We start from the raw sequence: 15,784 nt of genomic DNA on the forward strand, positions 1-15,784 counted from the left end.
AATCATAGCAAAAAATACTTAAAGCAATTACAAATAAGCAGTATCAATAATGTAGTAAAGTATATATATGACAAACTTAAAGTAAAAACATCTTAAACAAGTTTAAGATCTTAATACACAAAAAAATCAATAACCATTGTAAATGGAGATGTGGCACCCTAGCATAAAAATAAGGGACCACATCACAAAGATCAGTATATACAATTAATTGTGGGTGACCCTAGCAAAAAAATAAGGGACACCCACTAAACCATCACAAGAGCAGCTAAGACTCAAGGGTAGACGTAGATGAACAAGTAGGTATAGACAAAACTGTTGGCTGAGATAGGTGAAAGGAGATCTGGATCTTCAACTCAATTACTAAGCAGAGTCGGGGGAAACTATGTTACCCGCCGCAACTGCTGAACTTCAAAGATTCCAAAGACCTTTAAGTAGTGACGCTTAAATACTGTCGGCGATTTCCATCCAGTATACTTTTCAAGTCATCAAAATTCATGTGTTGAAAGTAGTTAACCCCCTCTTACGCCGATTGGACGTATTAAACGTCGAGTCAAAATGTCTCCCGTATGCCGATTGGACGTATCATACGTCGGCCTCAAAAAAGTTTTTTTAAAATTCGGCGGAAAAATAACTTATAGGCCTACCAGCCGAAAACTTTGTATCACGCGCCTTGGGGATGCTGGGAGTTCACGGATCAAGGCGTTGTTTTGTTTACAATCGTTACGCAGGCGCGCAAGCGCGAATTTCTTTCTTATCGCACTAAAAAGTATCAGTGACACATCTCGGAAATTATTTCGTCACTTTGACATAATTATTGCACCATTTTAAATTATCCTTTACATGAAGTATTATATATGAAAATGTGCGCAATTTCATGCACAATACAACTAAAAAATACTCATGATTGTAGCTTTTATCAGTTTGAATATTTTCATATAAATAACGATAAGTGCAAAAATTTCAACCTTCGGTCAACTTTGACTCTACAGAAATGGTCGAGAAACGCAATTGTAAGCTAAACTCTTACATTATAGTAATATTCAATCATTTGCCTTCATTTTGCAACAAATTGGACAGTCTCTAGCACAATATTTCGATTTATGGTGAATTTATGAAAAAACTTTTTCCTTACGTTCGTGCGATAACTCTTCCGATAAATTTTTTCGTGCGATTGTCTAAAATGTTTGCACCCTTTTAAATTTGCCGTTACATAAAGTTTTATATATGGAAATGTGCGCAATTTCCTGCACAATACAACAAAAAACAACCCATGGTTGTAGCTTTTATCAGTTTTGAAATATTTCATATAAATAACGTTAAGTGCAAAAATTTCAACTTTCGGTCAACTTTGACTCTACCGAAATGGTCGAAAAAACGCAATTGTAGCTAAAACTCTTATATTCTAGGTAATATTCAATCATTTACCTTCATTTTGTCAACGACTTGGAAGTCTCTAGCACAATATTTCGATTTATGGTGAATTTATGAAAAAAAAAACATTACGTTCGCGCGGTAACTTCCGAAAAAATCAGAATTTTTTTTGTGCGATTGTCGAAATGTTTGCACCATTTAAAATTAGCTGTTACATAAAGTTTTATATATGAAAATGTGCGTAATTTCATGTAGAATACAACTAAAAATGATTGAAGGTTGTAGCTTTTTCTCTTTTTTCGAAATATTTGCATATAAATGAAATCACGATAAATAGAAAAAAATAAAAAAAAACCGCCACGTTCGGTCAAATTTGACTCTACCGAAATAGTTAAAAAACGCAATTGTAAGCTAAAAACTCTTACGGCCTAGTAATATTCTGTCATTTTTCTTCATTTTGAAATAAATTTGAAGTCTCTAAAACAATATTGTGATTATGGTGAATTTTTGAAAAATATATTTACCTCACTCCGCGCGCCGAGTTCGCGGCCGCAAGTCTCCGAAATACGTACATGGCATTATCCTAATATTTGCTCCTTTTCATATTAGCCTTTTTTATAGAGTTTCATATATCAAAATGTGCGCAAATTCATGAAGAATACAATAAAAAATAATGAAGGTTGTAGCTTTTTCCATCTTCGAAATATGTCTATATAACAAAATATATATATTAAATTTCGACATTCGGTCAAATTTAACTCGTCCGAAATGGTCGAAATCTGCAATTTCTTAATCTAAAAACTCTTACAGTATCGTAATATTCAATCATTTGTCTTAATTTTGAAACAAATTGGAAGTCTCTAGAACATTATTTAGAATTACGGTGAATTTTGAAAATAACATTTTTTTACGTCCGCTCGTTACGAATTCGTACATCATTTTGTGATAATATTTTTCCGGTGTTGCTTTTATTGTTTTACAATGTTATATATCAAAATGATCGAAATTTAGTACAATACAACGCAAAAAAAAGTAACTGGTTAGCTTTGACCGTTTTCTGCACAGCGTGATTTGAATACAATTATGTATGAATTTTTTTTTTTTCGCTACCATATATCGCATTATTTACATATGATAATGATATTATTTTTCATTTCTGATGTTGCATTCTAAACTTCAGGCAATGACAAAAAAAGGAGCCAAAAATGAACTCTTAATCTTTCAAAAGTACGCGCGCTGTAATTTTTTGAAAAAATTATTTTTTCCACTTCCGCGCTCACTCCAAACCAGGCCCGGCATACGGGAGACGTTTGATTTTTTAGGGCTCCGGCGTAAGAGGGTTAATTGAGGTGGCTACTGCCCTGACATCATGAACCTTGGGGAAGGATTCAGGGTTAGCTTGTTTAATAAAGTATAGGATCTGTTGCCTTATACCTTTAATTGATAAAGTACCACCTTTTTCTCTTCTAAAGAGAGGACCCGAAGAGGATGAGGATGTCCTGGACAGAAAAGGCTCGTAAGGTCGTTACTGGACAAAGAGAAAGATCTTGAGGAAGGGGTATAACCTTCCAAGGTTCCCACCTCAACAAAGGATCCTCATTTTTGCTAAAAAGCTGCGATCCGGAGAAAGCAGAACTTCTCCTGAGGGAAGAAATTCTACATGATTCGCATCTCTGGATAACGCCGACAGTTCTGAAATTCTAGCTCCTGAAGCAAGCTTAATAAAAATAATGTTTTTCTTAAGATCATTATAATGAACATGTCGTGTTATTTGTATCTGAAGCCAGCTTTCGAAAATCATTTAAAACCATGACACTGACGTAGGCCTTACTGAAGGTCTAAGTCTAGCACAAGCCTTGGGAATAGACGAAAAGTAAGAATCTGTTAAGTCTATGTTAAAACCCAGGTGAAAAATCTTCTTCAAGGCTGACTTGTTTGTCGTAATGGTACTAGCTGCTAAACCAAAGCAAATAAGGATCTGAAAAAGGATATAGCTGAATTGATTGTCATGATTTTAATGTCTGCTTCTCTCAGGAAGGATGCCAACTTTTTAACTGCAGCATCATACTGCCTTAAAGTTGAATCTCTTTTATCTGATTCCAGGAAAAGAATATTACTTGGATCGATATTTGCATCTCTCTTGGCCGCAAACTTCATGAAGTCCATAAAGTTAGGGTTTTGAGAATTCCTTAGGAAGCGAACACAGTCTTCATTTGTACTGACTGGGAGAGCCTGGGATTGGGAATTCGAAGAGGACAAAGACCCAATTCCAGAATCAAAGGGTACTAGTTGCTCTTCGGCCAGTCTGGAGCTACTAGAGCTACTTGACCCTTGAACGTCCTGAGTTTGTTCAGTACTTTCAGGAGAAGATTCACCGGAGGAAAGACATAAATCTTCTCCCAGTTGTTCCAATCCATGGCATAGGCCAGAGGGTCCAGGTTGGGAGCCACATAACAGGGAAGTTTGTGGTTTGTTTGAGATGCAAACAGATCTACTTGCAGGCCTGGTACCCTCCGGAGAATCCATTGGAACGAATTGTTGTCCAGTGACCATTCCGACTCCAGAGGAACTGAACGGGATAGAGCATGCTATGACGTTTCTCACTCCGGCTATAGGGTGGAGGAGAAGGTGCCAACTGAACTTGTCCGCCAGGGAAAAGATGGCTACCATGACATGATTCAGGTGTCTTGACTTGGAGCCTCCCCTGTTTATACAATGGACTACCACTGCGCTGTCCAGAACTAACTTTATGTGAGAGTTCTCTGGCGGATGTAACCTCTTCAGAGTCAGGAACACTGCCATTGCTTCCAATACGTTTATGTGAAGCTGGCGGAACTGAGGTGACCATGTTCCCTGAACTTTCTTGAACTGAGAATATCCTCCCCAGCCGCTTAGTGAAGCGTCTGTGTGGATAGTAATTCCCGGAGGAGGAAACAAATGAAGGGGTACTGTATGGACAGGTTCTTTAACTTTGTCCAAGGGCACAGACGATTTCCGTAGAATCTGTGGAATTGATGATAACTTGTCCCTGGATCTGACAATTGCTCGTGAGCGCCAGATCCTGGTTAAGTCTTTCAGTTTGGCTTTCATCAAGATGTTTGTCACTGAGGCAAATTGGAGGGAACCCAGGATTCTTTCCTGGTTTCTCCTTGAAGCATATTTGTACTTTAGAAATTGTTTCACTGACTTCGCTATTTCTTTTCTCTTGGCTGATGGAATCGACAGAGTATGGGAGGATAGATTCCATTGAATGCCCAGCCATTGAAAGTTGGACTGCGGAGTGAGTCTTGACTTTGCTCTGTTTATCTGGAACCCCAGATACTCTAGGAATTGAATTGTTGGAGCCCAAATCAACCAATCGTCGAGATACGCTACTACCATTATCCCTTGAGACCTCAGTTGTTGGACGACTACTTCCGCCAACTTCGTGAATACCCTGGGTGCTACATTCAGACCGAAGGGAACTACCTTGAAGGAGAATGCTTGATCTCCCAGCTTGAAGCCCAGGTAAGGGCGAAAAGTGTCTTGCAATAGGGATATGATAGTATGCGTCTGTAAGATCGATAGAGGTGGTGACAGCCCCACGGGGAAGTAAGGTCCGCACCTGCAAGATAGTCAGCATTTTGAACTGTCGCAGCGAATGGCCGGCAAGTTTTAAACGGACAAGTCTCAGATTACCCTTCTTTTTTAGTGAGCCTTTCTTTGGTACGCTGAACAAGCGACCCTGAAATTTTAACCTGTTGACTCTCGCTATTGCTCCTTTCTGGAGGAGCTCCTCCGCATACTCCGTCAGTTCTTTTGATGGAAGTTGAAGGAATGGTCTGGATGGAGGAGGATCTGCAATCCAACTCCAACCCAGGCCCTTCGACACAATGCGTGCCCACCCATTGCTGAATCCCCACCGATGCCGGAAGAGAAACAGCCTCCCTCCTACCCTTGGAGATCTCACTGCTGCTGGGTCGGAAGTGACCTCCGCGGCCCCCACAAGGAAGTGTTTTCCCCTGTTGAGTGACCTTCCTGATCCTCTCTGACGAAAGGATCCCCTAGCTCTACCGCCCCTGCCGAACCGGTACATAGTGCTGGAAGGCTTGGCCCTCGAACACTTGTTAAAGGCTGGGGAGACAGCGTAGGAGTGGGGAAGGCTGAGCCTGAGGGGAAATCACATAAATGGGTTGAGTCGGAGCCTTCGAGGTAGAAGGCTGGCCTGATTGTACAATCGGCACAGCTGACACAGCTTGGTTAAAACGTTGCTGCTATGCTTCTGGTAAGGCTGGTAACATTTTAGTTTCTTCTGCTTTTTTTGCCACTACTGCAGGTTGATCTTGGCGCCTCTTAGCTGTGAGCCCCAACGATCCTTGAGGCTCTGGTTGAGCCTTGTTGCCTCATTCTGGACATCCTTGGACCATGGATTCAGGAAAAAGGTCTGCCCCCCAGATGTTGGAGGAAAGCAGCTTATTCGGTTCATGCCGAATAGTTGCTTCCTGGAGGACGTGCTTCCGGCAATTGACCCTGGCAGTCATGAACTCGAACAAGTCCGACTGGACCGTATGAGTCTGAGACTTGGTCAATAGCTTGAAGAGCGGCTCTGAAGCATAGGAAAGAGCCGCTACTTCCGTCATTGCCATGGTATTCATCGATCTGGCAAGCCTAGACTTGGCCTCAAACTCAGCTTGAATGAGGCTATCAGGGAGTCTAGGTAGCTTCTCGCCGAACTGGTCCATGGCGCAGTCCGGCTTGAGCTTGCCTGCCGAGAAAGTATTGGGCAGATCGTCCCACAAATCTCCAAGCGAAGGGAGCAAAGGAGAGGTGGGGTCTGCTTCCCTTAACTGGGGTAAGGGTTCTCCCTTCAAGCCAGCCAGAATGGTAACCGTGGCAATCTTCGTTAAGAAGGTTGAGAGGGGTCTCATCCATCGTAAAGATGGTGAAGGGACTCTTAAAGGCTTGAATTCTAGTGTTTGTTGCAGTCCATATTCTTCCAACACCTGACCACTCCCTTTGAGCCTGGTCCCGAGAGATTAAACGTAACCGGTCTCCCTCGGGACCTTATCCTCCCTAGTCATGGCTGCCTCCGTTAGCCTGGCGTAGCCAATGAACGGCGGTTGGAGGTTCTCCGGATAGAACTCGAAGTCCTCAATCCTTCGAGTGCCGCACTCCGGGATGGAGACAAGTCCGTTCTGGAAAGGGGCGTATGAAGCCACTCTCCAGGGGTTGTTCATTGAGAACGGAGGCAGAGAATCGTGAGGAGGAAGCTGTACCAGGCCAGCACCGAATGCCGGAGGAGTAGCCAGAGGGGCCTGATTGAGCCCGGCTATTATGTTGTCCTGGGTTGTAATCCTTTCGGATAACCGGGAGAACATCTGCTCCATACTATTCCTCAAAGAGCCTACCAAGTCCCCCATGTGCTGCAACAACCCAGCGTTGGGATCCAAAGCCGGAGCCGATGCGGAGGTGGAAGGATAACTCGGCAGAGGTACCAAAGGGAGAGGAGAGACCGCTGGCTCCGCCGGAGTACGGGGCCTCTCCTTGGAGGACCTGCTCTTTGAGGACCTAGAGCTAGAAGCTGAAGCTTTAGCTTTCTCTGCTCCGGGATTTGTAGCCGAAGACTTGCGAGACGATGACGCCGACGAAGTCTTTTTGGACGACGACGACGTCTTCGTAAGGGTTTTTTGAACCCTTTGGCCCTTGACTTTGGGTTTAACCAAAGCACTAGGAGAAGAGTATTGGAGCTCAGCTCCTGTAAAGCCTTGGAAGGAAGCTGGAGAAGTAGCGGGAGAAGAAGATCCAGTGGCGCCCAAGGGAAGCCCTTGGGCGTCCAACGTACCTACCTCGACCAACAGGTCGTCAACACCTACCATTGGTTCTACATTTAAATCTAACGTCGCGACTTCCGCAGAGATATCCTGGCCTGGTTCCTTCATGGATGCAGTGACCTGCTGCTGGATCGCTGTCATAGTCGGGGCTGCTTCCGCCGGGTCGACGTACCCCGTCGACTTGCCGCCGGGGAACAGCAGGACAGCCATCCTCTTCTCAAGAATGTAGGGCTGTCCCTTGGCGGCGTTTTTGCCGAAGCCGCCGACCCAAGCCCTCAGGGTTGCAAGGGCGGTCTCTCTAACAACAGCAGCCTGCAAGAGAGCGCGTCTATTAGTTTAAGTTTAAAGTTGAAGTTCAACCTTAAACTAAAACCGAGCTTAAACCTACAATATTTGGGGATGTATTTCACAACATATAAGGAACTTAAGCTTAAAAGAAATCATTAAATTAAACTTAAGATATAGTACGTAGTTTTACAGTCTATATATACAGCCGAATACTGGAAATACTTACCCCGTCCAAGAACTGACCCACGAGATCATAACAGATCGTACAGGTCTCATGATACCAGACCTGCAGATTCCCATGCGGAGTCACGCACGGAGCGTGGGACCTACAGACTTCGTGTCCGCAGGGGTCCTGGAGCATGGCGTTGCATCCTGGATGCTCACAGTTGGTGGTCTGTAAGTGGAAGGATACATGAGTACCATAAAAGACATCACTTACAGGGCTAATTTAGAACTCCGATGCATGCCGGAGAGTGAAAAATTTTTGGGCATAACCCCTCCCCTATCGCCTGAATAGGCTATAGCTCCGGTGTGATCCGGTGTATAAAACAGGGGCAAGGGAGGGACCCAGCTTAAGCTAGCTTAAAATAAACTTATGATAGACTTAAGCATAAAATAGCACTAAATTCCGGAAACGATTCCGAATCGCGGTGGTATCCGTCTCCCCGGTGTGCCGAAGAGACGGGATGGTTAGACAAATGAGACCAACTGCACGCCTGAGGTCCGCCCGCAAGCGGGATACCAGCTCCCTCCCTCGCAATCGATGGAGCTCCGGTAAGAAAAATAGAGCACCGACAACCCGGGGAGGGGCGAGAGGGCGAAACAGAACTCGAGCCTACAGCGGGGCAACGGAGCAACAAAGGAGGGGGGAGGCCAACCCCCCTACTTTGTCACAACGGAGCACCGTGAAGCAGAGAGACAAGGTCATACCCAGTCCCGCGCCTGTCCAGCCTCCCCTACTCCCTCCGCGTAGGGAGAGAGGGAGACAGGCCCGGATGGAGCGAGCAAGGACGGACCTCCCTCCCCCCAGCTCTATGGGAGAGCGGGAGGAGGGCAGGGTGACAGGGACGGGCGTCTGGCTGTATCACGATCACAGGGTGACCACGAAACGATAACACGATAAAACAACGAAATCTATAGCCTAGGATAATGCAACCAAACTGATCAGCGAGATGCAACCGTAGATGCAACAAAACTGATAAAAAGGAAGCAACAAAACTAATGGGGACCATGATATAATAAACCTAGGCTAAGATAACGTACCAGACGCCCTAGGCTAACCAAAATCAAATAAAATAATTAAAATAACATCAAAGTAGGGGAAATAAAAATAGTAGGAGAAAAAATCCAGGAGTGTACGACTAACCCGAGAGAAAGTCTACCACTCAAAGCTAGCCTGGGCTGATACTAAGAGCTATGGCTAGGGTCTGGATAGAAGAGATAAAGCCTAAGCAAGGTAAAGAAAGACATGCGTGCATGACATAAAACCAATGCAGGCTGGATCCCCTAACATAATATTCATAAACAGGTCTAGAGACGTATAAAATAAAGGGAAGGTTCTAGGTATGGGAGACCAAGAACGAACCCGCCACGAGGCAGAGCAATGTCGCCATGCTTCCGGCCGAGAATCCGCATTTATACCTAAAAAACGGCAAATACTGACTCAAGGTAGGAAAAAACTAAGTAGGAACCTTTCGGAATACTTAACTTAGCTGATGCGATGGCTGAACGCTCCATAATATCCGAAAATCCTTGAAAAAAGGCACGAAAAACACAGAGATAAAAAATCAACGTCTCACGGGCCGTCTAACTTAAAGGATGGCCACCAGAGGCGCGGCAGTCCCTAGCGTGGGTTGGAGTAGTAGTAGTTGCTGCCCCGTTCTGTGGGTCGGCTCTCCTCTTGTAGGGTTTTGTTGTGGGAGATTTCTATTGGCAAGAGGTTCGTGGTAGTGGTCTCACTCGCCCTAGTGTTCATACCGACGCCCTCATTGAGGGTGAGCGAGTCAGTTATACTGACCTTTTTCTTTATTTTGTTTATTCTCTGGTATTTGTTAAATCATTTACCTTAGAAATAATGGATTAAAGGATTATTTCGCGCAGCGACACGAACTGAGCCCAGAAATAACACCGTGAAGATGATAAATATATATGTATAAATAAAAACATCAGTAAGGGCATGTATACGTATAGAATAAGACATGCTTTTCTTCCGACTACTAGAGGAGGGCCCGGGTAAGTGAGCAAGCTCTCCTCCGGTAGCGGAAAGAAGATATACTAGGCAAGCTATATAGACCACTGGCAAATTCCTACCCCGCCCGCTGGCGGAGCCAGAAACAACCGATAACCAAAGGGGCCCCCGGCTAGTGAGCAGGGGCTCCGTCCGTCATGGTAGGGGCAGGATATGGTAGAGGGAGAGCAGACGGGAACACCGGGGTGGTCGCGGCGGGCGAGAGAGAGAGGGGTGGCCAACCCCCCAAACTCCCACTCATCGGGTACCCCGGTACCCGAGACAAAAGTGGTCACCCAGGCCCCCAGCTGGTATGGGACTCCTCCGGCCCCCTCAGAGGGAGAGGGAGGAAGGCTACAGTGGTTGTCATAACAACCAAGGAGGCCCGACCAGACCCCTCCCTACCACGTGGAAGGGTGGGAAGGGAGAGGGTAAGGCGCCTAATGGGACACGTGAACGGTAGTGGACCAGGACGCAGTAGCAACACAACCACAAGAGGGGCCACGTGAACCCAGCTGTACCAACACAAGGTATAAGGCGCCCGAGCTAGCCTAACACACTAAATAACACTGATAAATAATAAATATAAATACATCGTAAAAGAATAGAAGGGACACTTGAGTAGGAGAGAAAGAAGCCCAGGAGGAGGCGAACTGATCCGAAGAACAGTCGACTACTCGGAGCCAGCAGTAGCCGATGAAGAGCAAGAGCTGGGATGCTGGGCGGGAGAAAAACAGTATAGCCCTAAATACCAAACTAAGAGATAATAGGTAATAAGGTATGGGCTGTGTACCCTAATTCTAAAATACGATGTAACAAGAAGATGAACGTAAAATAAGAGCCCATAAGGATAAGATGTCCCAGTATGGGAGACTGGGAAATCTTAACAACACGAGGCGGCTCATGGCCGCCACGAGTCAACCAGGTGACCGTATATGACCTAAAAAATGGAAAATACTGGTCCCTGGAAGACCAAAATACGAAAAAAAGACTTATCGGGCACTTAACTTAGCTGAAGCGATAGCAGCACGTTCCATCGTAGAGAAATAAATCCAGAAAAGCGAAAACAACACGAGGGACAAAAATCACAACTGGCGTTGTTGAGCTAATTATAAAGGATGGCCACTAGAGGCGCTGCTCTCCGCTTGGCGTCAGTAGTAGTAGTAGTAGCGGACGCATCACTCTTTGGTATCAGCTCTCTCAGGTGGGGGATTTTGTGATGGAAGGTCTAAATGGTAAATGGCTCGTGGTAGTGGTCTCACTCGCCCCTGTTACCATACCGACACTTCTTTTATAGAGTGAGCGAGTCGGTTTGACTGACATTTTTCTTGATTTTATTTTTTCTCTGGTAATATTAGGATTATTTACCTAGAAAAAATGAACTTAAGGATATTTTCACAGGCCGACACGAGCTGAGCCCAGAAAAAGTCTTATGAGAACCCTGTGGCAAGCATCTTTTGACTTGCTAGAGTGGCGCATAAAAGTGCAAATGGAAACTTTGGAGGGCTCCATCTAGTCACTTCCCAATGTAACTTCATTCTTGTTGAGGAGTCTGTTGTGTTTAAGAACTTAATGAGCAAACCTGCCAACAAAATTGTATGAGAGTACTCCCTTTTTGGAATGAGGGGAATTTAGGAAACAAAAATCCAAAACATCCCCTTACCCAACTCAAAAAGGCTCGCTTAAAAAGGCAAGCCTTCAGTCACCCCAAAAGGTTTTTCCTTCAAAGAACAGGTAGGTGTTCAGATGGGATGATGCATCACAAAAGGACAACAACAACAGCAAGAAAATTTGTTCACAAGGTCCAGAGACCCTTTTATAGGAAGTAGAAAAGCAACAAATGGAATGCCTATCAAGGGCGGAGGTAGAGGAAGAGGTGGATATCAATGGGAATGGTATGGTTGGGGGTCAACTTCAATGACACCACAGGCAATTGAAGTCTTTCCTATGAGGACACTGCACTGATTTTAAACAGGCTGGGGTGGGAACAGTCTCACCCCTCCCCCTCCTGTAAAGGGGTTCTTCCAATAACCAGACGTCCTCTTTAGAATGTTACGTGTAGAAAGTCCCTGTTAGTGGGAGCCATAGAGAAACATGCAGATGTTTGTCATCAAGCATGTCTTTCTAAGTGTCCTCAAAAAAGGATTCCTCCAAACAGAGTGATCTTAGACCTATCAGCATTGAACAAGCACACTGTTTGACATATTTTTTTAATAACTACCGTTGCCCTACTGTGTTCAATTGTTCTAAAAGCGACTTAGATCTGAAAGATGCATACTGGCATGTCCCTGTCATCGTTAACTTGTTTCCTTTCCTTAGGCTCTGGATATGGAAAGATATGTACAGGTTCAAAGCCATGCTCTGTGAGCTAAACATTGCCCTAAGATCTGACAAAGTTAGTTATGGTAGTTCTTTGAGAAATCAGAAATACACATATAATAACCCACCTAGATGACTGGTCCATTTAGGGGCCCACAAGAAAAGTGTGCAAAAGGTTTTATCATAAATTGGCAAAATCCCACCTCACACTCAGCAGACACTTTTAGTAGCTGGGACTATGTTGGGATAGTTTTCAAGGCTTGTTGTCTCTCCCCATCATACTGAAAATAGAATGAGGCAAGTCCTCAAAATGTGCCTTGCACAGCCCAGTTTCCAAAAAGCAGGTAGAATGTATGACGGGCTTGTTGCAATTTGCATCGATAATAGATCCAATACTTGGATTACAACAAATGAATGTGAAGTCGCATGCAAACAACAAGATGCGAGACTGACTTCACCGAAAGATTGAAAAATTTGGGGAGATACTTCGGCCTTGATCCCAGAGGGAATCTCTGGCAATACAGGTCACCCTGGCTCCTTAGTCTGTATGAATGACTATACACACAGATGCGCCTTGTTGGCAGGTTGGGAGGATGTTGGGAAGAATGTCAGGTGGCAGGGAGGTGTTCAGCTACTACAAAGAATTGTCATATCAGTTTCCTGGAGCTGATGGCTGTCTTTTTGTCTCAAAAAACTCAAATCTCCAGAAGAGAGGCATTTAGTTGGTTCTAGACAACATGACTACAGTGGCGAACATTAAGGGGTCAGGATGATACTCAACAAAAGGAAGTTTTACTTGTCTTCAATTCACCTTATCAGGGTGTGTCAGTGTAATAGTAGACTACCTATCAAGGAAAAGACAGCCTCAACAGAGAGGAATTGGACAACAACTATTTCAGAAAGTAGCCAACATGTTTCCACAGATGGTAGTGGACCTGTTTGCCACATATGAGAATCACAAACTGCCATGCAAGCAACAGCAAGAGATGCCTTTCTACAAGACTGGAACAAATGGAGGACGATATACCCTTTCCTCCATGGTTCCAGATTTCAAAGTTGTTGAGCAAGCACCTAATCTTCTAAGGAACAGCTCACTTAATAGTCCCAAACTGGCCAAACAGGCATTGGTTCCTATTACTTTAAAATTAAATAGGCAAAGATGTAAATTCCAAAACTGTCTGTTGTTTTATCCCAGTGAGTAGGAGGGAAAGTAGTAAGGATCCTCCTCTCTAAGCCAAGACCTTCGCGAGTGGATTTTCTTAAATATTATCTCTACTGTGAAATTACTTGCCCAACATTGCTAGGTACCTTGTGCAACAGACTTCATATATCTAGCAATACCAGTATGTACGGAAGGTATAGTTGCATTGTATCCATACCGAGAACCCAGTCTCAAATTCTAGGGAACCAAAATTTGAAATTTCTTATCCTTTTTGAAGACAAATACCTTGCAGTTACAGCAATAATGGAATACAAGGCAGCATTAACAGAATCATTGATTTATGATTTTGTGATTTGAATCTAGTATAGGAGTTTTCACTTCCATTCTGCGGTCCTTCACACTACAAAGATCCGCTCTAGGAGTGTTCTAATGACTCAGTTTCTTGTTCTTTGCTGCCAAACCTAAAGGTATTTGGAATAAAGAAGGAGGCCTTGAAATTAGTGGCTTCGCCCTGAAGCAAAAATGTTTTTGAATTGTTATGATTAGAATCCAAGAGCTTCTCGTCACCTGTCAGTTTCTTTGTAAAGGTCCTTGAGGACGAGACTGACTATGCTATAAAAAAACAGGTTTTGATGTAGGAAAAATCTATTCTTGGTAGTCTCTGTTGAGTCCTCAATACCATCCCACTTCCCTGATGAAAAGACATGGGTTTTGGGTATGGCATCATCCTACATTGACCAACAGAAAGGATTGGCGTCTTGGTCAGATTTTGGTCGTATGTAAACAATGTGACAGTGTGTATGCACATAACCACTTCTTTTTGTTTTGACATAGTAGGGAAACTGGGTATTAGTACTTGCTGAGGATAATAGAAGTGCCCCCTTATCCTGAGTCCATTTATACTCTATCACGTTATAATGTTTATCATTACGACACATACCCGGCCACAAGCCCAGTTAAGGGAATTCTTTGACATTAGTCTGGTCACAATGGAGCTCGGGATAGACCCTGGAAAGGGTACTCCGTGAGGAGTCAGCAGTGACTACCAAAAATGGGTTTTCCTACGTCAAAACCTGCTTTATATATTAATTTAATCTGCAAGTATACAGGTATAAATTGAGAGCCTTGATTTTTTTTACCAGGATTTTACCAAGTTTAGTATGCAAGTAAGTCTATGCCTTGAGTGATGCTGAGATTACTTGTATATATAGGTTTGCTGATTTGTGAATGCTTGCTGAGTGTGTCCCAGGACGAGGGAAGCAGTTAAAACAGCAGAACTTTTAATGGGTTATAGTTTTCCAGGAGAGTATGGGGATTGTTATCCAGGCACTTGAAAATAAACCAGTTTTCAGCACAAACAGCTATGTAAGCTATGTAAGCTATGTAAGCTGAGTACCATCTCATAACCAGTTAAACACATTCTGGGGACTTTTCTCTCTAAACCAAAGAATTATAAACATCAAATTCTTGTTACTCAATAACAACTTCCTTAAATCAGTGTGAATTAAATTTTAACTTTACATTAATTAATCAATATTTTACTTTTTCATATAAAAGCTATTGCAAATTGTAATTCATAAGAATAATATTTTATGTCTTTTTGCAAACTGTTGCTGCTGAGGTCCTCCATCATTCTCTCTAAATGGGAACAAATGGATCAGGTTGAAAGCAAAACTTGCTGCTTAATTGAAAGTTGTGAGATGTTAGTGTCTTACCTGAAATTGGGATAACAGAATTATCATCTTTTCAGCAAAGGTGTAGTGTAATAAGTAGACCTCTTCCAATCCAAGTGCAGTTGCATAGTAAAGTAACAGCATTTTCTCTACTAAACGATTGTTAAATTTGTCTTTCCTTTCAGTTTGTTACCAGTTGTTCAAAACCTCCACTGCTGGGATTTACTCACTTGGAGCCTCCTTTTTCTATTCGTTGTGTGGAAGTTGGTGATGATGAAGATACAGGTAAGAAGTGACATTGTTTGAGGATGTAAGGTGAAGAAACAATACGCTCAAAATAATGTTATTTTTATGTCCTGATAACGTAGAAAAATTACCCATTTAAAACAATGCTATAATATGATGGTTGTTTTTACCTGTCGATGTTTTTAGAAATAAAGTAAAAATAAACAGGAGATACAAAGTAATCCACATGATCATTATATGACAAGTCAAGCTGCAACTTTAGTTGGAAAAGATGAATGCTATAAACCCAAAAGCCCCGGTAAAGAAAGCAGCCTAGTGCAGAAAGAGAAATTGAGAAGTGTAGAGTATTAACAACTATGCCACAGTTTGGCCACAAGAGAAATATAAATTTTTGGAAACTGTGTGGTATTGAATCTCATAAAAGAAAAGGTGAGACTTTTAGAGTCAATTACATATCAAGTACTACGTGGTGAAAGGTATCATACGTGAAGATCTTGTTAGAATAAGATAGTAGCAACCTCTTAGACTATCTTTTAATTGCCCGGTTGTACAACAGCATTCAGGATTTTAAGTGGGACGTAAGTAAACATTTTAGTCTTACTAAAGTAAGGTTTAGTGCATGACGAATTAGACAATGTCAAAGGAACGACTTATTTTTTGTAGCTGCTGTTTTTCCTCAAAGGAATTA

General features: G+C 43.1%; 1 protein-coding gene across 4 annotated transcripts in view; it reads left to right on the forward strand.

The window, feature by feature from the left end:
- LOC135216336 (ubiquitin-protein ligase E3B-like) overlaps positions 1–15,784 on the forward strand; it is a 776,183-nt gene that overhangs the window by 736,804 nt on the left and 23,595 nt on the right. For all 4 annotated transcript variants that reach the window (XM_064251540.1, XM_064251539.1, XM_064251543.1 and 1 more), the window contains one exon: positions 15,036–15,135. In XM_064251540.1, coding sequence (XP_064107610.1) covers positions 15,036–15,135 — 100 coding nt within the window. The remainder of the gene's footprint in view (positions 1–15,035; positions 15,136–15,784) is intronic.

This window comes from Macrobrachium nipponense, chromosome 6 (assembly GCF_015104395.2).
Source record: "Macrobrachium nipponense isolate FS-2020 chromosome 6, ASM1510439v2, whole genome shotgun sequence".
Classification (NCBI taxonomy): Eukaryota; Metazoa; Arthropoda; class Malacostraca; order Decapoda; family Palaemonidae; genus Macrobrachium; species Macrobrachium nipponense.